Source organism: Poeciliopsis prolifica, unplaced genomic scaffold (assembly GCF_027474105.1).
Source record: "Poeciliopsis prolifica strain line A6 unplaced genomic scaffold, Auburn_PproV2 SCAFFOLD139, whole genome shotgun sequence".
In the NCBI taxonomy this organism is placed as follows: domain Eukaryota; kingdom Metazoa; phylum Chordata; class Actinopteri; order Cyprinodontiformes; family Poeciliidae; genus Poeciliopsis; species Poeciliopsis prolifica.
Genome location: NW_026562514.1, coordinates 336498 through 360880, shown reverse-complemented (window position 1 = coordinate 360880; position 24383 = coordinate 336498). Strand labels below are relative to the sequence as shown.

Sequence of the window (24383 nt, the reverse complement as noted above, 5' to 3'; positions counted from 1 at the left end):
TTCCAGAACAGCAGTTCGTCAGACGAGTTTACTTGTCCAAGTTTTGCATGAGAGAAAATAGTTCCAGGATTTCTTGAAGTTTTCTACGTCATTATTTAGCTCAGCCAACATTTGTTCATATGACACCATTTTCAACATTAATCCCAACCAGCTGTTAACTTTCAAAACAGTTGAAGATTTCCATAGTCTGAGGATTATTCTGGCGGCTGTGACTGTTCCCACCTGCACCACGGTGTTTGGGTGTTTTGATATATTAGGCATCAACGTTTGATCCCCCAATGAACACAGACTTGGTGACATGGGTGTCCCCGCACCTATTCACTATCCAATGTGTTGTAGTACTGCTTTCCAAAATGTGGAAATGCATTTACATTCCCATATGGCATGTCTAAAAGTTCCTGCTTCTGCTTTCCATTTCCAACATAGATTATTGGTGAGCAGGCCCATTCAATGGAGCCTGGATGGGGTGAAATAAAATCTATGTACAATCTTATAGTGTGAGAATTTCCCTCTCGGTTCTTTAATATATTTCCCGTTATTTGAAATTACTTTCAAACATTCTTCATTACTAAAAATGCAGCCAAGGTCCCTCTGCCAGACAGTACCTAGACTTTTACATAAATCCTTTCTCATGCTATGAACTTTCAGAGAAGAAGAGCTTCTCCTGGTCTTCAGGCTTTTCATGCAAGGCAACATTTCCGCTCACATAGTCCAGTGGATGTCCACGTTTGTGTTTTGGTGTAAAACCAATCTCTGGACTTGGAATGAAAGAAATTCCAGATTTTCTGACTCCACTTGGATCTGGGGCCGTTGTGGAGTTTGCATGTTATGGACTCGCGGCTCTTGACCACCTTGAAGAAGGAGAGACACTGGAGGTCCTGAATGCCTGTGGGTTTCTACAAATGGACCGGAGAAAGGAGAAAGACAAGAGCTTGGCGATGATCAAGGACATGTGGGACAAAGGAACAGGATGTGATATAACAATACTGGGGAGAGATATTCAGGTAAGATGATACATCTTCCAGTTATTTGTTGTGTACTCCTTCCTACAATTATTTCCCTGAACTGACCAAACATTCTGTCAACAATAGACTTAATGAATCATCTGCTGTCCTTTTAAAAAATAGACCACCAGTGAAGTGAAACTTTATATATATATAAACATATATATATATATATATATATATATATATATATATATATATATATATATATATATATATATATATATATATATATATATATATATATATATATATATATATATATATATATATAAACCTTTTTTTCTTTTAAGTTTTTTTTTTCTGAACCTTATATACAGTTTTCTTTAAGACTGGTGTTAAGTAATTTATACCTCACAGGAAGCATAATTACCTTTAAAGTCATTTTTTTACATTAAAAAAAAGTGAATTTTTAATTGCAAAATGAAATGCAAAATTAAAGTGATCAAAAATTAATCCTTTGCTATACTTATGATAATAATTCATATTATTATTAATTATATTTAATAATTATTATTTCATAATGATGAAATAATAAAAACTTTGTAATAAGTGTTAAATATAATTAAATAATAACTACATCACAATAATAAAATAATAATCGATATTACTATTATCATAATGATACATATTATTAATAATTTGTCAGATTAATAATAACTATTATTGTTATTATTACTTTAATTAAAGCAAAACAATGAAAATATTTTCATTGACAATCATCTTTAAATCATCCAAGGTCACCTTGAGAAGCAGAACTAACACGAGGTGAAACTATAACAGCGATGGCGAATGCATAATACGTCAGTAGAAACTGCAGAAAAATCCAAACAGGAATTGATGTTTGAATGGAGTAGGGAAGTTTGAATACGCATTATTAAGCAACATTTAAAAAGTTACGAAAATCCTAGAACTGCAGGATTCTAGCAGAGAAAGGAAGCGCTGCATGAGGTAAGGTAGCTATTTTTAGTTTGCCTATTTCCAAGATACTGTAGCTTTCGCTATGTGAGACTACCAGCCAGCACTGATATTATTGATTCAGACTTAATTGCTACATGTGAGGAAATAAAATATTTTAAACATGTTAATAGGGTTCTCTTAAAACGGTTTCTGTGTAAAATGAATTACCTAAATTTAGAGGGTTGTTACTAAATGTTCTTGTTGCTGTTTCAATATTTAGAACTGATTTTGGGGGAAACAAACGTGATTAAAAAAAAAATGAGACAAGATTCTTGTAAACTGACCCACTTTCCTTATGGCAGCCGATCCGAGGGACGTACAATTGATGACCGAAGAATGTAACATTAGGACATGCTTTTACTAAATACTTAGATATCTTAAAGTATGAGATCAACAGAGAGGAGTTTAAGTGAAACAGACAAGGTGATTCTCAGTAAAGATAAAAAAATAAGATGTTCTTTTGTGTGACCTGATGATTAATCTTTACAACTGTTATTATCTAAAATAAGATATTTGTGGATCCGAATAGGCAGAAGAGTATAAATCAGCTTTCTCTTTTCTTTTGTGCAGCCTCTATGATTTAAATTAGAATCATTAGAAATGTTGTGACGACTTGCAATAGGGGAAAAGGTTGGATCTGAATGTAAGCGAGTGCATCAACCTTCTATAGAAACTTCTGTTTGTAAATAATGGCATTGTTGAGAATAAAACGGTTTTAGGATCACAAGGTGAAAGTAGTTCTTCTCTGCCGTCAGGTTCTGGTGTTGGTTGGAGGAGACACTGTTGAGATGTTTCATTAGCACCTGGCTAAATTTGTGGGGATGATTTGGATGGTGCATGTTTTAAAAAGCAGCATCAATTGACCCGGCCGTTTTGTGGACCCGCCGGCTCACTCAGTGCACGCAGGGCACCGTCAAGAGGTACAACAAAACCTCAAAATTGCACAAATTGGAGTTTGCTGAATGGAAGACATTTGCGGAATGGAAACGTGCCCATTTTGAGAAAAACAATCACATGTTTCGATCAAAAGTTTTTGCACTAAGACGAGGTGGATCCAGCATGGATTCAATGTCCATGCTCTCCACATGACAGTGAATCAAGCACAATGATCAACTAGTCATCATGACAAGCAGGAAAGATTGTATTATAGTGAGAATTCCTGGGCAAGAAGGGAAAAAAATTGGAGTTTCTAAAGGTTCATACACAGAACATGAAACTTGATCCTCATCCTGCTATGTGGCTCATGCGCCACTAGGGGGAACTGCTAAGCAATCAAAGGAGCAAAATGGTCCACAGCTAAAACTGGCTACCTATGCCATGCAATACATTTTGTGACTGAAAGACTAGTGACTCTTTCACACGCTGACACTTTTTCCATTTATGTTGTCGTCTTCCCCTGCAGGTCGGCTCGCCCCCTGGAAGCGGCGCTCCGTGGTCTCGCTGCAGCCGAACTGAACGCTCAAACCTGCATCTGATGCGGCTGCGGCTCCTCGCTGTGGACCTACCACCCTTCTCTCGGCTGCTTTCCCAGAACTCCAGGAAAGAAGTGCATGAAGGAACCAAGGCGACACTCCACTTGTGTTTTTAATGAGAGAATAAAATGAGAACTTGATGTAAAAGCTCAAACAAGTTGATTTGACATGACGCTGCCCCTTTAAAAGAGAAAAATTAGACTAAACACTGCATGTAGCAGTCAGGTATGGGACGTGTCTCACATCAGGACGGCACTGCTGACTGACTGCTGCCATGGCAACCGGTATTTCAACCGGCACTGGGCAAGTTCTGGCGCTGACGGCACCGACCGTATGAAGGCTCACCACAAAGGGCCCGATAATAGAGATTGAATCTGTGTGAGCCACATGTGGGCCGATTGTGGGCTGAGCAACTTGTGCTGCCCACAACCTGCATGTGCTTATCATGAACCTTAGAGAATTCATTTCTACTTCTTTTTTTGTTTGTACCTTAAGTTGCAGCTCACCCAATGAGGAAGAGAAAACCAAACATTGTGGGTTTTTGCGTGGGTGTCTTCAGTGTTTGTGTTTTTCATCAAATGTCCGTCTGTGATCTGCCGTAGTTATTTTTTGTGCTGCTTCTGCTTTATTTTAGATCCGTCTCCCCGGCTGTTTGTTTACTCACGTCTACATTTCCTTTTGTTAGTCATTTCTGTCGCTGTTAGATGATCTGAATGGTTCGTGTTTACTCCCAGGCTTATTGTGACACGCTAACTGACAATGTGGCTTTGTGAATGAACGTCGCTCTTCTTTAAAATTTGTGGGAAACACCACAAACCTAATTCCCCCAGTGCCTGAGGGTTGCTTCAATACATGCTAACCTGTACTGTAAGCGGTTGTTGCGTAACAAATAGAAGCAGTGAAGGAACTTTGGGCTCTTTGGAGAGAGAACTTGACCTTCAGGACGAAGCGCTCGCTTCCAGGATCCATCCAAATTATCAATTTTTGAAAATGTACATGTATTTTCTGAGAACACGCCATCATGGTGTTTGTGGGTGAAGTTCACAAACAAAGTTCCATCATCCGTATTAAGTGACAGAAACAGTTCAGGTCGCTCACAGAGCCGCCATGACACGTGACGAAAACACACGGGTCGCAGCTGGAGCTCACAGATCAAGGCCTTTTTTCTATTTTCTTTTGTCCATTTCATGAATTCACTGATTGAATGGATACATTTTTAGCTTAAATTGAACAAGAAGAGCTGCTGCAGTGTGTGTGGAGCTAACTGAGACTCGAGTCCTGTCGTCCTGCTCAAAAGGGTTGGATCGCTCGTGAACGTCGCCTCGCTAAATGGCACCGTCTTCATTTTTGCTGTCACATCTGACTATTCAATTACAAATAAACATTTGTGTCCGTCCGTGTTGGGGAATTGTTAAAACTCTATTAGAAAGGCTTCATTAAGGGGCACACCTGGCTGACAGCTGGTTCCCCTGCTGAAACTGTTCTGGGCCAACAAAGAGCCACCATCAGCAAAGCAGATTTAGGCCACCAGAGAACTGTTTTCTTCGCGGTATGTCTGCATAGTGTACTTTGTGGGCCAGAACTGGGCCAGACCACTTTTCCAACATGACTGGTGCCCCAATGCTTTCTCAGCTAGTTGAGTGAAAGTAGCTGATCTGTTAAAGTACGGGTGAGTCTCTAACCCCCCACACGCCTCTCTGAGGCTTCACCATCCATCGCTGTTATTTTCATAGACCACCTGAACACAACGAGAGAGCTTACGGCTGCATTTATACCAGCCTGTTGAGTCCACTTTCATCGAAATCTGGTTTGTTTGGGGAATGGTGAATGCAAAAAAATAAATAAATAAGAACGAAAAAAGAATCAGTCTTGTCTGTTTAAAACTGGTTTGGGTTCGAATAAATCTGTGACCGTCCAGCTGACCAGAGACCGCTCCTAAAGCACGAAGCAAACTGCAGCGCAGGGCATTCTGGGTAAATAAAACTAAAGCAAACACTACGTCGTTCCGCATCAAATTTTGACTGTTCTCAAAGCCCTTTTCTTTAACACATCAGTTTTGAAGACAGAGATGTTCAATAGTTGACCAATATAAAGTATAATTCCAAAATGAACATATTAAAAGCATCATCTCAATGAAGGGGTCATAATATTATGCCTTGTTGGAGTTTGTTCACTCTAAACCTCAGTAGAAAACATAGACCTGAAGTGATAATATTGAGAATTTAAACTTTAATTGCAGATGAAGACTGAAAAAAATCAAATTATTCCTCTTGACGTTGTAATCAACAACAATCTGTCCTTCAAAAACTAATCAGACAACTGGATCTTTGACTATCTTAAATGAATAGTTGATGCTATTTTAATATGGTGAAAGGATTTCATACTGGGTGAAAAACTCTACACTATGAAAATGTTACTTTTTCTAAGGCGCAGAGCGATAGCTTGGTGGTCGCTTTCAAAAAAGGAAAAAAAAAAAGATGATTTCGAAATAAGATACTGCATCTAGTTTAGTTTTTGGAAAACTAGATAGAGTGAGGTGAAACTTTTCTCTTGAATCATCTAATGTTGGTTCATTTGTGTGTCATCAACTTTGGGACATTTGAGGTTTGATCTGGGCTTTGTCACAAATTTATGAGATGTCTCATTCATCGGGCCACACGTGTGGGCTGCACAGTGGCTCTGTTGCCTTGCTGCAAGAAAGGTCCTGGGTTCGATTCCCGGGGTCTTGCTGCATGGAGTTTGCATCTTCTGCGTGTGCATGCGTGGGTACCTGACAGTCCAAAACCTCAAGGTGTGAGTGTGTGTTCTTCAAAGTTTAAGCTATGAACGGTACTGGAATATTGCGTGCAATACGACGGTACAAAAAAAGTTTTACTTGGAATAAGAGCTTGTAACAGAAAAAAAATACCTGAGTGTCAAAATCTAAGGACATCATCACTTTTGTATAAAAAGCTTTCCAAAAGCTGAACCACTTCCTGTGAATGTTGCTAAATGAGATCAGACAAACCACAGTTGTTTTTTTTTTTGTTGTTAGTACTGTTTTGCATATGTGCCATGGCCTATTTATTGAACTGTGCGCAGTCTTAAGTAGCGTCTTGTTATGAGTAATAGTCGTCTGCTGGCTTGAATATGTTGACCTTGGAAAAGAAAGCATTTTTATTCTTCACATAATGTAAATGCTGGCCACTTGTTTTTTTTTTTTTTGTTGTTCTTTGTCTTTTCAGAACATATGTCAGACAGGAACTGCTCGGCATTTTGGCCGGGATTTTTCATTCATTCATTTATTTATTTATTTATTTTTACATTTATGGGTCAAAGTAATTTCCTCAAATGTTAAATTGCAAAGTTACACGTGCAAAAAAAACATCAAAACTGTGTCACTCAAAAACCACCTTTCTGAATTCTCTTGACAGCACCAGTGAATTCTGTGGATTTCCCATTTTCATGCGTTTCGTCTTTTCTGACAACACGCTCGAATCTGAGCCGCGAGGTTTTAAAGATGCCCTCAGATGTGAGTAAGTTTGGTAAACACATAACGATTCATCAGAGTGTACTTTCTGCCATCGATTGTTCTTAGAGCCGTACTAATTTGACTTAGAAATGATTCTTCTTCAGGTTTGTTTTGCAGCAGTCCAAATACTAAACGAAAAACAAACTTGTAAAAATCTATATACCAGTAAAAATAAAAATAATGAAATTGACTAACGGGGGAAACATTAAGAAACATACAGAGTATATGTAATCTGAAGTGAAGTGACTTCAGTTTATTTGGTAATAACTCAAAAGAGAACAAGGAACATGGTCTTGCAACAGTGTTGCAAGACCATGCAGGACTTTCATGACTTTCCCTTCTATCTATTGTGAAGTGTAAGGGACGCATTTCTTTAAACGGTTTACAAATGAAAATCTGAAATGTGTGGAAAGCCTTTGTATTTTGTATTGGATGTAAATTCACAAAGTCATGCTGTTTTTGTGGTTTTTGGGGGTTTTCTTTTTTTGTTTTTTTTGGGGGCTCGCAGTCTTTACCATAGCAACCATCCAAAAAAAAAATAGATAAAAAGTTCAGTCCTCCCAACTGTTCCATTAACTTTCAACACTTTCTATTTGAAACTGGCACCTTTATTTAGAGAGAAATGTTTTTCTCTGCTTAAACTTTGTCAGGCCTTTGCTGGATGCAACTGTCCCGCCTGCATCTCACAGAAGCAATAGTTTCATTTCTTTATGCATAAGTTGCATAAAACTTGTCATTATTTGCTATATAAACTACAGCATGTCGTGAAAGGTTCGTTGTTCGCTGTGAACTTCTATTGGCTCCACTGAGGATTCATGATTCAGGAAGATTCCTGATTATCTTCTGGTTCAACACATCAGAAGATAATTACTTAAACATGAATTGGCTGCGGTCCACATTATGATATATTAATATACTGGCTCTTTCTAAATTAATGAATCAATTTGGTATTGGATGAGTCAGTGCAGAAAGAATGCCATAAAAACTGCAAGGAAATTAATGAGCCATATTTCTGACCTAGCTTAACACTATTCGCTATTTAAAAGCTCACAGTTGGGCAATAATGAAATTATATGTAACCAATACTTCTCTACTAATAAACTAGTACTTGGAGGCATATAAATGGCACATTTCATAGAAGAAGTCCGTAATATGCAAGACTTTTCTTATTACTAATGATGTGAACATGTTTAAGTAAAGGAACGCATCCTGTTTCCAAAACTAATCCAACTCATAAGACCCCAGTTTCACTGCAGCTGATGAGTTTATACCAAAAGATTTTTACGCAAAAAAGAAAGAGATTTACTCATCAGGTCGTGGAAGATATTGAAATAATTGATAAATTCTTCTTCTTTCTTGGTGAGTCGTACAGCTGCAGGGAATGTCTGGTCTTGCAGACTTTATTGACAGAGAGTCAAAAACAGAATGTCATGATTTTCCGCTGATGACAGCAGTAATGGAGGAGTACCTGGCAGTCAGTATCAATTATCTCGTCTGTTGCGTATGTAGCTTGTGTGACATTTTACACCGCAGCAAAAACTGGATGATGTCATCAAGCTAGTGAATCCATGACAACCTCTAAAAGCTCTGTCCCCACGTAGTGCTTTTTACACACTCCCTGGTTTTGTCAAATTTAGCTTGTTTTCAAATTTGACTTGGCTTACAGCTGTTTCATATTATCTCCGGCTCACATCTCTTTAACCACAGCACAACCTTTTGAAGTGTTTCTGTATAAATACCACAGATGCTAAAAATAGCAAATGGCATCTCCAAAGCACTGCATTGCAGATGGCAATGGACATTCTTGTCCATTGCTGAATGTCCAGCAATGATTGGATATTCTTGCTATGTTCAGTCATTGCTGCAGCATTTATTCCAATGTGTATTTATTCCAACCTCAGACAAAGCTGGCATTGGAACCTGCAACCCAGCGGTTGCAGGTTGAACTCCTTCAACCTTAGCCACCAGAGCCCAACAACAAACTGTAATGTATTTTATGTAACAGAGCCAAACACAAAATACTCTGTCATGATATATGTTATGATGGAGGATCAAAATGCAGAAAATGCAGGCAGAAAACTTAGAACGTCAAATGACCAAAAATAATTAAAAAAAAAAACAAAACCTATTCAAGTAAACCTAGAGGGAACACAGGGAGCCAGGGCAGGACAAAAACAGGAATCCAGGAGCAAAACAGGAAATCAGCAGGGAGATAACAAGGTTCAATGTGATAAAACAGTATTAGACAGAAGGATCCAGCAAGGAGAAACTGGGAATGAGTAACTGAACAATGAACGTCTGTTCATTGTTCAGTTATGAACAGAACCTCCACTCGACAGAGCACTGCCGTGTTATTGGTCAGAATATCACTGTAGGCCATCGTTGTGACGACGTCCTGAGGGGGGAGTGCTGGAAAGGACTGGGTGGTTCAGAGACAAAGGCCAGTATCAAAGTGTCAACTGTAACTGATTAGAAATGAGTTACAGGATTGAGGGGAGAGAGACAGATTCAAGGGACTAAGAAATAAATCTAAAACTTAAGAATAACTAGACCGAAGAGGAAAAACAAAGTGTTAACATGAACAATAAGCATAGCAAACTAATCACTAAGGAAGAATTGAACATAAAACTGAAAAAAAAATTGTCTAATAAAAAGGAAACCAAGGAATACAGAACAAACATCAAAACAACATACGATCATAAGAAAACAACAAGGAATACATTACTTTAAAAGCATAATCAGAAATACATTGAAAAAAGAGATATTTTTGACAAATAAAACAACTTTAAAAAAAAGCTGGCAAGCAATAAATGTAAATTTCTTTGGACAAGTTTCCAATCGTCAGCTGTTAAGCTGCACATCTGAACTGGTAACCCCCGGAAGCAAAACTATTCCTGATGTCTTTGTCATCAACAAGCGTGACTGATGAGGTGGGATATCATAAATCTTTTTTTTTTTTTCTCCGTTTTGAGTGTCGGATGTATTTCTAAGCTTCGGTACTAAATCAGCACTTGGAATGTCGGGTTTTTGAGACCGCTTCATGAATGTGACTCATGTTTCCAGTGAAGTTGCTCCATTTTTACATCTGTGTCAACGGGTCCACCACAGTGTGACAGCAGCTCTGAACATCGGCGGAGTTTAACCACAAGGTGTAAGCAAAACGAACATCTCACTCGCGTTGAGAAACAGAGGGAAGAGCGATGTATCAGAACGATTACGGGAAGGATGGTTGACGAAACGATTCTTGTGCAATGTTCTGTTTGTGCAGCAGAACGTCATGAATCAATCGGACTCTTACCAATATAGATGCGTAAATAGATTGTGAAAAAAATCCAGAAAGTCACCCCAAAAAATCTCGACACAGATTTATTGGTATTATTACTATTTAAATATGTTTAAAATCTATTTTTTCCCCTTTAAAAAAATCAACTCACGTACTTGAAGAATATACAACTCTAAAGTTCTGATGTTTAAATTATAATAATAAATACAGAGAATAAGGTGTTGGGATGGTAGTTTAATATCAAAATGTTTTTCTTTTTAAATAATAAAAGTAATTTCAGTCTTGTGTACACAGTTTGATAAAAAGAAATATACATTCAAAGTTTGAATCTACTGCTCTGTTACTGCTATTTCACATGAAATCCTGTTGCTAATGCATAAAAAAGTTCATTACAGCATCAATGTTTATAACAACATTTAAATAGATTATAACTTACGCTGTTTGAGGCACAGTAATATTTAACAAAAAACAATGAAACTCAACAACAGAAGGTTTAATTTTTTTTTTTTTTTTCAAAGTTACGTTCCTCTTTGTAGTATAATGTAAAACAGCTCCAGTGCTATTCTAACTGTTCGACCATGGCAAGAGTTTTGAGCTCTGGTTCGTCAGCTTCCTTTCCCGCCACGCTGCTGCTTCTCTCCTTGCCCTTTCCTTTGAAGGGCTTCCCGATTTTGGTCGACAGCGTGTACAGGACGGAGCTCTCGTCCGGCGAAGAGCCGCTGCGGCCGCTGCGCGTGACGGTGGACGTGGTCCTGCTCTCCGAGTAGGTGGCCTCGAAGAGCCGGCCCATGAAGCTGAGGCCGGCCTGGCGGATGTGGGAGCTGCCGGCGAACACGTAGAGGATGGGGTTCACCGCGCTGCTGAAGTAGGCGAAGGCTGTGACGTTGGGCCGAGCGCTGGGAGTGCAGCGCATCCCCGGCTTGTCGTTCTTCAGCAAACAAGCCACCTGAGGAAGTGAGAAGAGAGACATTTCTCAAATAATCCATGCCAACAGGAGGATGTGGACTTCTTTTAAAAGTGGGCTTCTATGAAGAAGTTTGGGTCTTCATCCTAATTTGGAAAGTGTTTCTTCAATATTTAGGAAACTGTTCATGAAGAATTCCAGTTAATCGTCCTGTAATGCCAATCAGCATGAGAGGCATCCTCCACTCGACAGAGCACTGCCATGTTATTGGTCAGAATATCACTGTAGGTCATCGTTGTGACGAAGTCCTGAGGGGGGAGTGCTGGAAAGGACTGGGTGGTTCAGAGACAAAGGCCAGTATCAAAGTGTCAAAGAGGGCTAACGATGTATACAGCATTTTCAGAACAACTGTAGGCAACAGTTTGATTGTTCGATGGAATGGCGCAATGTCCCCGGAAAACACATCACGATTAATTGAATTTGTTTGACGTCGCACTCTTTGAAAATTTCACTGCTCAGTTCTCAGAAAAAGTCACAAAGGAGTTTTGAAGGCACTTGCGCCCGACATGTTTGACAGTTCGAAGCGTCAACTGACCTAAACGCATTGAAAACCAAAAATAAACAGAAGTAAATGTTATACAGCGTTTTCAGATGCTACAACTAACAACTGCATTAGCAGAATCACCTCAATGATGTTGACGATGTGATAGGGAAGCCAGAAAATGGCAAAGGTGACAATGATCAGCAGGATGAGACGACTGCCTTGTCCTCTGCGCTGGAACTTGGCACTTTGCAGTCTGCATATGACGGAGGAGTAGCAGGTGCTGATGAGTGAGAAGGGAACCAAGCAGCCCATGATGGTCTCAAACAGGTACTGGAAGACCGGGTGACCCATGCTCCCCCAGTGGTATGCCATGCAAATGTTCAAGCTCCTGTTCCCTATAGGTTTCTTTATAATACTGTGAAAAAGACACAAGCAGAGAGAATGAGGCGCCTGGATACCGTATACACAGGCTATGCATTAGGTATGCAACATTCAGTTGCTGATTATATTATTGTGTCCTTGCTGATAAAAACTATATAATCAGTGATTGTTTCACTTACATTTTTTGTGAAGTCAAAACTCTACAGTCAAAGGTCTATGACAAGTTGTCAAAAGTATTTCATGAAGCATTAAAATCTTTCTAAACTTTAAAAATATACATATCATTGGCAGATGATTAATAAAGCGACAAAGATAAATATTAGCTTTCCTTACCTCTTTAAAACTTAAGGTTTGTTACATGAACAAAGAGAACAAAGGTAATTGGTGGTGCAACTTGTTGAGACCATGAAAAATTTTACATTTTACCCAATAAATTGAAGCTGATTGAGAAGTTTCCCCAAGCTTTTGTACGTACAATGAAATCTACAGATTTGTTTGATTCATAAAATTACTGTATGAAATTAAACAGTTTTCATTCACAGAAAACATTTAATTCAAACAAGATCTTAACTCCACAACAGAAGACCAATGATCATGCGTTGTCAACTCAGGACTGATTGAAAGACAAATGTAGGGCAAGTTATGCAATGTGTTTTGTTTTGTTTTTGCTGGAATATTGCGTAATTTTGAATCATGGCAGACCAATAATTGCTGTTCTGACAAATGTCATTGTCACTGTTCCCTTTTCTGTTCTTTGAAGTTGTAAAAATGCTATTTTTTTAGTTCAATCTGTATAAAATTTATCGTACTATGGCCTTTGATGATGAACTCCAAGTCTTTGAGATTGGCATCATCCTAATGTTTAGTTCCCTCAACATTATCTTCAGATTGACATTACGATTCTGAAGGTTTAGAAACCTGAACCTTCTTTAGGTTTCTGAAACCTTGTTTCTAAAACTGGGTTCAGTCTCTAGGGTGGTTAGTTAGGGTTGCCCTAGAGACTCGATTGTGACGGCCCCTAAACTAGTCTCTGAAACTAAACTAGTCTCTGGATGTTAAAAGCTTGTTAGTCTGTAAACTAGAGACTAGTTCGTAGAGACCCTAGAGACTAAAGTACCCTTGAGTAGATTAGTCTCTAGGGTTTTAGAGACTAAACTTCTTGGAAGTCAGTTTAGTCTCTAAAAACCCTTCGAAAAGGGGTTTTAGAGACTAAAAAATGTTTCCAACATTTTGAAACATTTCCAAGGGTTTTTCCATTGCGTCACAATCAGAAATACCTCATTGTACCATTGCACCAAAATACCTTTGTCTGTGTTGGTCTTACCTGCGATAGAACGGCATTGGCAGAGACAGGAGGAAAGCCAACACCCAGACCCCAAACAGGAGGACCAGAAGGGAGCGCTTGGTCCTCATTCTCTGAGACACAAAGGGCCTCGTGACGGCCAGCCAGCGGTCCATGCTCATGAGACAGATCAGGTAGATGGACACGTACATGTTCACGCTCGACAGGTAATGCACCAGCTTGCACGCCGCCGAGCCAAACTCCCAGTGCAGTCCTGCCGCCAGGAACCGAATGAACAGCGGGGCGCTGAGGAGCACGAAGCCGTCGGCCAAGGCCAGGTTCAGCACCAACAAGCACGTCACCGAGCGCTTCTTACCCCGGCAGAGCAAACCACAACAAACATGTTACCAGGGAAGCCCAGGAAGGAAGGCCAGGATGGCGATGCCAATGCGAGCCGAGACATCGCTGGGAGGAGGCGAAGAGACGGCGGTAGTGGTTTCATACTGGATCCCAAAGAAAAAATCCTCTTAAGACTGGGAATTTGGCTTCAGCTCGCATGAAACCGCCAAACCTGTCAGAAAGGGAGGAAAGGGAGGAAACATGGTGTGCTGTTTATCCTCACTGCAAAAAAAATATCTTACAGAGTATTTTTTTTTTCTCTACGTTCCAGTGCATATATCTTGAAATAAAACTTACAGGTAACTTTTTAGCAAGATACAGGAGCTTGTAAAAATCGAGTGATGGCGTAAGATTGAGTAGAAAAACGTGCCACTTCCACTGGCAGATAATTTCACTTATAACATGGGAAATGTGTTTTAAGTGAAAAAATCTGCCAGTGGAATCAAACATATCGATCTTTTTTTCTTTTTTTCATTCAATATTTAGCTTCTATGTCTTGCTTAAAAGTTACCTGTAAGTCAGTTTTGTCTTATGTAATATTTGGTCGAGAAAATAAACATTACAATAAGCTATTTTTAGTAATTAAAAACTTTTTTTTAATCTATTCAGGAACCTTCTGTTTGCTTTAAAGGCATTGAAATGAATGAAATAAGAGGAATAAAAAAGAAGTAATGAAATCATTCCAGCCCACCACCAAAACACACAAGTTGTTCAAAAAGTAAAATTAAATACAAATAACAGAATAAAATAAAACAACACACATGGTAAAGCTTTCAATTAAAAACTCCATACTGTACGTTGAATGAATAGCAATATCAAACCTGAGCAGCCCAACATTTTTAATCCCTTTCTCAAAACTTCAAGACTGAAAATAAGGCAATATTAATCAAATAATTGTCTGCATTTCAATCCAAAGGTCAAAGTATCAATCTCATGAAACTCACCTGGAAATGATCTCTTCAATTCACCACCATAACTCCACTGTATTCTGTCGTTATTCTCCACTTGCATGAACTTTGCTGCTCTCTCTCTCTCTGTCTCTCTCTCTGTGTCTCTGACTGCCGTTTCTGTGATGAGCAAACCAAGCGCATTGCGAAATGTTGGTCACGTGACGTGAGGGGAAAACCATTAACAGGAAGCCAAGAGAAACCCCAACTGGATTTCTATGTTGTCCTTGCTCCTCTTCCTCCTCCTCTTTTCATTTTGCTCAGACAGTTTTGGATTCTTGCAGGAAGATGCACCTGATATCTTCCTGCACTTGATATCCGATAGCGCCGACAACTCCAGACTGTTGGCATGCGAATGAAGTAGGTCTCTGTCAAGAAGTGTCTGTATGGCGCAAGAAAGTAAAGTCCAATCATAATAAATGAATAAATTCCAGTCTGGTTGAAGCTACTTTGCCTTTCATAATTTCATTCTATAAAAGTAAAAGAATACTTCAAAATGCCTAGTTTATGGCACAAAGGCAATGGCCAGCTTGAGATGTCATCATTTGGGGGAGAAAATACATGAGGGAGGTGGATATTCCAGTAAACTGACTGACTTGTTCGTACACGAGTTCGGATCACGGAGCATTTGTATTTTTTTTTTTTTTGCTGTTGCAACACAGCTTCCCCCCTTCTTTCCACATCTGTGTAAAGCCTATGGACAGGATGTATTCAGTTTCATAAGCATCGGCGATGTGTCAATTGTGTCATGGTTTGCATCATACAATCTACTTTTCTGTCTGAAACTGCTCAGTTGAGGGTTTTGTTGTTTTTTTTAAGACATTCAAAGTCATTTTTTTAAACAAGTGAAATGCATATATGTGCTTAACTCAGCTTTCAGTCCTAGAAAATAATTCTTCCTGCTATTGAGTTAAGAGTATTTAACTTAAACGGCAGTGGACTTTTAAATTTGCGCACGGCCTGTTGGATAAAAATACAGTGTGTGATGTCAAACCGTTTGGGCCTTAACTGCTTTTTTTTTGTTTGTTTTTTTAAAATAATAAACAACATCTCCTGCCAGAACCAACTTCTTGTCAAACTGGGCCGAGTGAGAAGAGGATTTCTGTAACGTTAAAAGTCCAAGAATGCCTGTCGCAGTTCAGCCCCTTTCCATTGTCACATTGTCATAACTTTTGGTTTAGTTTCTTTCTTTCTCTCTCTCTCTTTTTTTTTCTTTTACGAAAAAATGACCTCTTTATTAAAGCTAAACCGCCAAACTACAGTTGCTCTGACCCCGTTGTACCCCAGCTCTAGCTACGTTAGCATTGAGGAAAGTACCGCTTCGGAAATGGGCGGAGATTGCCGTTATCAGCTACAGGCAAACCTGTGTGTGTGTGTGAGACTGCATTTGCTTTACCACACAGCGTTGGATAACATCGAACTCGTGTTCACCAGTAATTCAATTCCAGTTCTGATTGGTCAATAGAATATCGAGCAAGTTGAAGGCTACATATACTGCTAGGTACAATTCAGCAGACAAGCAGCCAGGCCAGCTCAATCGGAACAGCGACTTGCTGGGGGTTACAGAAAGTGAGGTGAAACTGGGCCAAAAGGTTTAGCGACGGCAAAAACCTGGTTTGAACCAGGGCCTTGACACAGTAAACTTCCTGCCACAGACCTTTTGCTATGTGCCTGTGTGTTCCTTTACTGTCTTTTTAGCTACCTCAAAATCAGAAAAGAAATAAAACATAATGCCACATAGACTGTTTAAATATTTGAAGCCAGCATTAAGTGGTTCACAGCAGGAAAAAAAATTGAAAATCAATCTACTAGAGCTACTATGAATGTTATGTTCTGTTTTGTGGGAAGTGGCTAAAATGGTAGGGTTGTCATTCACTCTACCAAAAGCTTCCTATATTACCAGATAATTATTTGATTCAAAACTGACAGTAGTCTAAACGTTTTTAAAATATGAACAGAAAATAAATGACCATTGTCAAACAGTCATCGTTACTCATTAGCAGGTCTATACTAAGAGCCATTAACTCATCCAGGCTAAGACGTTTGGGGTTTGGACTGACCTACTGAGAAATGTGCAGCGTCCTCACATTCCAAAGCTGCAGGCTGCCATATAGGGAGACGCGCCTGGCGCAGAGCACCGCTTCAAGGCTTTTGTGTACACGAGTGAGGGTTTAAACATAAATAATGACAAAAATATTAAACTGTTAGAGTTGTGCTTCCGCTTCTCACAGAGCCTAATCTATCTGTCTGTCTGTCTGTCCGTCCGTCCGTCCATCCGTCCATCCATCCATATTTTGTTAGATCTCAAGATACCTTGATATCAGCTAGTGAGACCACCAGTTATCTTGATATTCAGCTCACAAGGAAATAAGGAAACAAAAAAGATTGCCAAAGGAGATTTCTGGCTGTGGTTCAGCTACATTGCAAAAATACTTTGGAGCATGAAGGATATAGGTGTATTTCAACACACACACACAGTTGGGATCTGATTTCCCAGATCAGTTTCAGGGAAATATTTCTTTTGATGGAAATCCATGACTCGGTGCAGTTTTTCAGTCACTTTGGTGCATTTCTCGCATCTGTATGAGCATTTCCTGTTCATTTCTTAAGCAATTGCCATAGCTGATGACCTGAAAACACCACGACACTTGCTGATCAATCCTAAAAGGCAAGCATTCATGTCCATGACAGCATGAGCGTCGTCAAAAATGACTTTTTCACGATGATATCTAACTCTGTTGGTGTATTCAATGCAGAAGAATCAGATCTTGATATTCGAGACAGAACCATGCACCACTAGCACAGCTGTTACTGTAAGCTGCAGATTGTTTCTATTTAAATGAATACCAAGGACTAAATATATATGGTTCACATTGTTATTGCAGATATTTTTGGGGTATTTTAATTTGTTCACAACATTCTGCAAAAGTAAAGTACAATCATATGTACAACAAACACACTTTGGCTAAAACTGTAGTGCATAGCTATAACTCAGTGAAAGTTGTGAGAATTTGAATGGCATTTTCTTGAAAAAGATGATAAAGAATTCAATTAAATTCACAGATATTCATTAATGCCACTTTTTTAGAAAGAAAGAAAGAAAGAAAGAAAGAAAGAAAGAAAGAAAAGAAAAAAGAAAGAAAGAAAGAAAGAAAGAAAGAAAGAAAGAAAGAAAGAAAGAAAGAAAGAAAGAAAGAAAAAAGAAGAAAGAAAGAAAGAAAGAAAGAAAGAAAGAAGTGGAAATGGTGACATCTAGTGGCATGTATTGTGAAACTAAACATTATTGTCCTGGAGAGGGAATTACAAAATCATGTTTGGAACAGCCATGTAGTGCAAACATGAGAAGGACGCTAAAGTGATACCAGTACTCTCTTTCAATGTTTTGATATGATGAAGCACACAATATTCTTTTTTATACAAAAGCTCTAAAAATTCACATCTATTTCAATGACTTCTTAAAAATGGTTTTATGCAAAGATAATAAAAGTTGATGCCCCAGGAAAAAGACATCAGCAAGCAAATTAATAGCAGACAATGTATTTAAAAGCACGTAGAAACAGAATGTACAAAGTTAGAGGACTTGAATTAGACTTCTTAGACGTCTAAGCATCCCAGGCTATGACTCTCAGTTTGTCTGATATTCCAAGGTTCATATGGGTGTTGGGCCCGTTTTCAAATACTTCTGTATGTATGAAGCATCACCATCTTAACAGGTTTTTGTCTGCAAATGTATCCAAGAGTTCGTCTTCGGCGATCCGCTGAATCTTTCTTGGTGCTACAGACTCTTCAAGTCTTTGTAAAACTTGTTTTTTAACATTTGGACGGAAGAAAGATTTCAAGACCGGAGCGGGGGTTCACTTCTATTTTTCCGTTTTTGTTGATTTGATGTTAAGAGTTTCAGGTTGTGGAAAAGTCTCCGTCCTTGTCTTGCAGCACGACCTCTGCGTCTTTGTCCTTGTCCCGGCTGTTCTGGCTGTTCATTCGGCTCTTCCTGGAGAAGTCCAAGCCCGTGCCCTCAAACAAGCGAGCCATGAAAGCCACGCCCTCCCGTCTGATGTAAGACTTTCCTGCGAAGAAGTAGAGCACCGGGTTGGCACAGCTGCTGATGAAGGCGACTGTGGAGGTAACGGCACGAAACTTCTTCCATATTTTCTCCAACCTTGTCGGACAAGACATGAACAGATGAGTGAGAGTTGGGAAAGAAGAATGAATTATTAAAAAACTCACAGCCAGAGTTCTTATTTTTGTCAGAAAATCTGAATATTTTTTAATGGCTCAATACCCTGAACAATAGGGCTGGAGTTATAGTTCATGAGAGCCATTCTTTAAGCCAATCAGTTTCTGTCTCTGTCCTCAGTCCTTTCATTGGTACAAAAAAGGGTTAATTTATCCTTGGAGGAAAATAGCTCGGTGCTTGTTTGAGTTGTTTTTCTAAGATGAGTGCATTTGCAGACAGAGGATCACTTACACTACTCTTGTTGGTGAACATCCTGGAAGCAAAGCCGATGCAACCTGAGGGGAATACAAAAACGACATGATTATTAATCCGCTGACTGAACTTATTCAAAATCATATCATGCTCAGAAGAAACGTGACGTACTTGCACCATGTTGATGATGTGGTAGGGTAACCAAAACAGGCAGAAGGTCACCACGATGGCCAGGATTAGCTTTTCGCTGCGGATCCTGCGGCGGAATCTGGTCTGCCGGATCCGTCTCAGGATGCAAATGTAACTGACTAAAATGATTCCGTAAGGTACCACGAAGCCCAACACAACCTCCAGCATGTACTGCAGAACTGCCTGGGATACAGGTGGGCAAAAGAAGGGAGGAATTAAAGAAAGCTCACATGTGTTCACAGAGCTAAGAAAGAAAGGCATTGTCCAAACTTACATCTGGGTCTTTGTCGTGGAATGAATCACAAACCGTTCTGTTCCCTGCATTAAGCCTCGCTTCTCGATAGATCAGCGCAGGAATTGATGCAACCATGATGAGCAACCACATGACAGCCAACACACGTGTAATCGTCCTCTTGCTGGTGACCGCGCTGATGCGCTGGGGCCACACAATCGACACCAACCTGTAAATGCTCATCAGCATGATCAGGTAGATGGAGGCGTACATGTTGGCCAAGCAGAGGTAGAACAGAACCTTGCACATCACAGTCCCCATTTTCCAGTCCATCATAGCCAGGTAGACGATGAAGAACGGGGTCAGAGCCATCAGGGAGCCATCCGCAATGGCTAGGTTGAGGATGAGAAGGGTCGTGACGGATTGCTTTCGGGCCCGCGCCAGGATGCTCCAGATGACGAAGAGGTTTCCGGGGAATCCCAACAGAAACACCATGGAGAGAATGAGAGTGCCCGTCACTGTGGCAGCTGGAGTACTTACAATACTCTCCTTGGCGACACAGCTGCCATTACTGTGGGGCATCTCCATTCCCTGGTAAAGAGGAAGTATTGGAGAGTAATTTGTATTAAGGGTTGTTGCGTTTATTCCTTTCCCATAAAAAAAGAACCACAAATTAGCAACTACAAGAGTGGGAAGGTTCTTTGATTCTATAGCACCGTTGAAACAAGCACCTTTTCAAGATTGCCTGATGGAAGAACAGGACCTCAATGTTTTTTCTGCTGTGGGCGTGAGATTCATAAGTATGAACTGCTTGCGCTGACGCGTATTAGAGCGGCACAAGTGCGACGGGTTTTAACTGGGACTGTTAATTCCTGAGCAACGAGACCAGACATGAGTATAGCGCACCGTTTAGCAACAACTGCTTTCAGGACTGCAGCGATGATTTACAGCTAGTTTTTTATTTGCATGCCTGATGAGACAAAACGTCCTGCATCATTAAAAATCCAAAGCAGAACTTCAACTCAACATTTTACAGGAAAAGGAGAGGGAAAAAAAAGCAACACCGCAGAATATGACAATATCTCATCCTGCAGGAATGGAAAACAAATAAGAAACTGAAAACTGTGGTGTGAAAAAGTCAGTACTTTGTTGAACCACCTTTTGCTTCAATTCCAGCTTCAAGTCTTTTAGTTTTTGTCTAGTTTGCACATCTAGTGACTTAAATTTTTTTGTTCATTCTTCTTTGCAAAACATCTCCGGTTCGGTCAGATTAGATGACGAACAGCAGTTTTCAGATCTTGCCACAGGTTCTCAAATAGGTTAAAGTCTGGACTTTGACTGGACCATTCTTACACATGTATACGTTTTGTTTTAAACAGACTCAAAGCGGTTTTCTTCAATGATTGCCCTGTATTTGGCTCCATTCATGTTCCCATCACCACCCACCATCTTGGTCTTCTCTTCCATAAACAACGCAGTTTGTGCAGTGCATGACTAAAAGTTTTCCCGTGAACAGATTCCTCCACCTGAGCTGTGGATCTCTGCATCTGGTCCAGAGTCACCATGAACCTCTTGGCTGCATCTCTAATCAGGACCCTGATTAGAGATGTTCAGCCTGGAAGTTTGGCTGGACGGCCTCGTCTAGGCCGGCTTACAGTTGTGCTGCACACTTTCAGTTTCTGGATGATGATCTGAACAGAGCTCCGTTCAAAGCTCGGGAAATCTTTTTATAGCCATGTTTCTCCCTGTCCTGTCTGGTTCGTTCCTTGGACTCCATTATGCCATTTGCTCCCCAGTATTCTCTTAGCCTTTGAGGCGTCACAAAGCAGCTGGATTTATAGCAGTCGTCAAGTAACTTCTGGAGAAAAGGGGCTTGAACACGTTTGCACACCACACTTTTCATGTTTTTTTGTACGTAACATTTTGAATCTTGCATAATTTTTCCCACCGCTTCACACCTGTGCACTTTGTGTCGGCCTTTCACATAAAATTCCAATGAAACATATTTATGTTTGTGGTTGTATTGTGTGAAGGGTATGAATACTTTTGGAAGCTGCATACCTCAGCAAGTATTCATTTTCCTAATGTGACTGAAATCAGTCGTCGAAGCATAAGAAGCAAATAGAAACTGCGGCAGCAGTGAGAGCTGCCATATTAGCTGATGAAAACCTTCGGCTTAAAAATGAACAGCTATTTAATGAGACCGCTTTCGATAAGTTACACACTGCTTCATATAAAGCAGGAATAACCTGTTAGTGCAGCCGAAGAGCCTAAGAGCTTCTTTCCAACGTAATCAGTTCCATCATCTCTATATTCATTGCTTTCAGATTTTACATTTCATGTCAGTTTTCCAGCTGACTTGTTCAGTGACTCAGGAATTACTGTTTCTCAATCAGACAAGCATGTGCAAAGCACTAATGGTTACACTTCGATTAACGCTCACAGAAGGCCAACTCAGTCTGAAAGAACTCAACCTACAGTGATTTACTGGGAATTTGCTGAGGAAAAGTCTTAAGGGCAGCGACACGCAACAAACCACAACGCTAAGAAAAATTCTGAAAAATAAATTTACTGGAATTAACTTGTGACTTCATTCTCGTCATACAACGACTTTATTCTTATTCTTATTTAAGTAGGGATGCCATGCATATGTATGAAGTCTTTTCGACAAAGCGCAGAAAAAAAAAAACATGTAGACCACAATAGAGTAGAATAGAATAATCCTTCATCGTCCGTCAGTGGGAAAGTTCAGGTGTTCCAGCAGCAAAGAGGTGGAATCAGACAGATTTGTACAAAAAGTAAATAAAAACAAAACAAATGAGATAAAAATAAATAAATAAATAAATTGCAGCATGAGAAATATACGGTATAACCATACTAAGATCTTTAAAAAACGTGCTGCTGGTTAGGAAAATAAAACGCTTTATATTTGTAAAATTCAACTGTAGAACAAGTAAATGTAAAGGCGGGAAAAAAGCAAAAAGAAACTTTGATTCATTCTCAGTACTTGGTCTGGTACATGCTACATCTTGACTTGACAATATTTCCCAACTCTAACTCTGCCTGGCAGAAGTTCTTCAAATCAATCAGATCTTACCTCTTCAGGTGAACACAACAGATTTTTGATTTTTTATCATCTTTTTTTAAATTAAACATAACTCAAACGCATGATGTATAGGCTACATTTTGTTTCTTCAGGCAAAATGTCATTCTCTCTACCAGCAGTTATTTTTTTCTCCAACCAAGATCTCGTCTCAACCGGCTTCGTTGATTTTTTGATTAATTCACCATCATCACAGATGATCGTGTGAGCAAATCAAATCACTGTGTCCTTGGTTTTTGGAGACAGACTTTTCAAGTGCACTCAGAGATGCAAATGCACCTGAGAGAGATTTATCGCCATTCATTTTCAAACAGGTCCCTGACGGATGCACACAGTCCAAAACGGATTCCACAGGGTCAAAGTCAACTTTGAAGTGACAGAAAGTCTTATCCATTTCTTTCAACCCTATGGCACCCTTGCTGCTGGCCATCAGTAATGACTCAGAAGGTGTGTTTGTGTACATTTTGACAAAGAGACATGCCTTCAGAATGACAGCTGCTGCACCTATGGAGGAAAGTCTACACACTCACCCGAAACTGCACCTCACGTGGAAGGCACGGATTCAGCTGGACAGGATTTGTTTGGATTTCTTTCTCTCTCTTTTGTTTTTAAAGTTCTTCATCAAGCGTCAAATACCAAATTTGTTCGATCCAAAGCTGACTTTGACATTTCTTTAGAAACATTACAGCGGTATTACAGCGTTCGTGTGCGCGTGAGCACGTCTCGAGATTCTTGTCGCGCGTAAAAACTCTGGGGGGAAAAAAACAAACAAAAAAAAAAACACGGACGCGTACTCACCGAGTGAGAGGACCCCATGAGCGCAGGCGAAGCTCGACCGGTTCTCTTTCAGGTGAACGCTTTTTCTCCTCTCCTCCTTTTACCTTTCCAGTTTGCCCACGCGCTCCGACCCACCCACGTCCTCTCCGCGCTTTTCTACCCGCGTCTCACGCCAAAGGCTTGCTCTTCTTGCTTCGACACGTTTTGACAGAGGATGGGTGTGTCCTGCTTCTGTTTGCCTTGACGGTCTGATAATGTTCACACGTCTACGGGAACATATTTCTCCAGTTAGCGGTTCGAAGTCGTGGTTTAACCGTTAACCAAAATTCTTCCCGTCAATTGCTTAGAGCTTCCGGTTCCGAAAATAGGGTTCGAGTCAAGTCTGTTTGTAGCATATTTTAGCTCCAAGGTAGTTTAAAGTGGGTTACGTCGTAAAAACGCAAGAATATTTATTTTTGTTGTCGCTGTTTTAATTTACTTGACTGGTCTGGTTTTAGCAAATATCATGCTAGGTGTTTTCCAGCGCTAGCATAAACCCGAGTTAGCTATTTTTTTTCTTCTGATGCGTCAAACACGTCACAATTGAAAAGGCTTGCAGCTGCATTGCTTTCTTTGGTCCAATACTGATTCTAGCACAACGTTCACTAATTAATTACAGTCCACACGCTGCATGTAAATAGGTTGCTTGAGCTTTTTTTTAATTATTATTATTCGTTTAGTTCATTGAAATGTCTCTCCTCTCCAGCTACAGTAACAGGTAATGTACTAGCTTGTACACTGTTCACCTTTTTCACAGGGACAGGGGTTAAAGGTTATAAGTGGTATCGGGGCTAGAGCTGCTGCTGACTTACTCATCTGCTGTTAAGTGTGTAAAGGGTACAGAGACAAGTTACATATATGAGTATGTTGTTAAATTATTTCCTTAATTCATTAAATGCTAGTGAAATGGAGGCTAACGGTACTCTT

General features: G+C 39.8%; 2 protein-coding genes across 3 annotated transcripts; both read right to left on the bottom strand.

Moving 5' to 3' along the window:
• Positions 1 to 10449: 10449 nt before the first annotated feature.
• On the bottom strand, positions 10450 to 13835 carry LOC129355607 (leukotriene B4 receptor 1-like; the record flags this gene model as incomplete). Its single annotated transcript, XM_055025193.1, is given in 5 exon segments — positions 10450 to 11176; positions 11820 to 12093; positions 13384 to 13732; positions 13735 to 13766; positions 13768 to 13835. Coding segments are annotated over 5 exon segments (1110 nt in total), but the record flags the coding sequence as incomplete, so codon positions are not given.
• Positions 13836 to 17929: 4094 nt separating this feature from the next.
• LOC129355638 (leukotriene B4 receptor 1-like) lies at positions 17930 to 23733 on the bottom strand. Of its 2 annotated transcripts, none has more exons than XM_055025228.1 (5): positions 23439 to 23733; positions 19580 to 20128; positions 19288 to 19488; positions 19156 to 19199; positions 17930 to 18846 (listed from the first exon to the last, which is right to left on the bottom strand). In XM_055025228.1, exons 1-5 carry the CDS (start codon positions 23454 to 23456, stop codon positions 18585 to 18587), a joined length of 1074 nt encoding a protein of 357 aa, XP_054881203.1. In that variant the 5' UTR covers positions 23457 to 23733; the 3' UTR covers positions 17930 to 18584. The 2 variants fall into 2 exon arrangements, with proteins under 2 accessions (XP_054881203.1, XP_054881204.1); XM_055025229.1 differs by lacking the exon at positions 23439 to 23733 and adding an exon at positions 23171 to 23412.
• Positions 23734 to 24383: the final 650 nt, after the last annotated feature.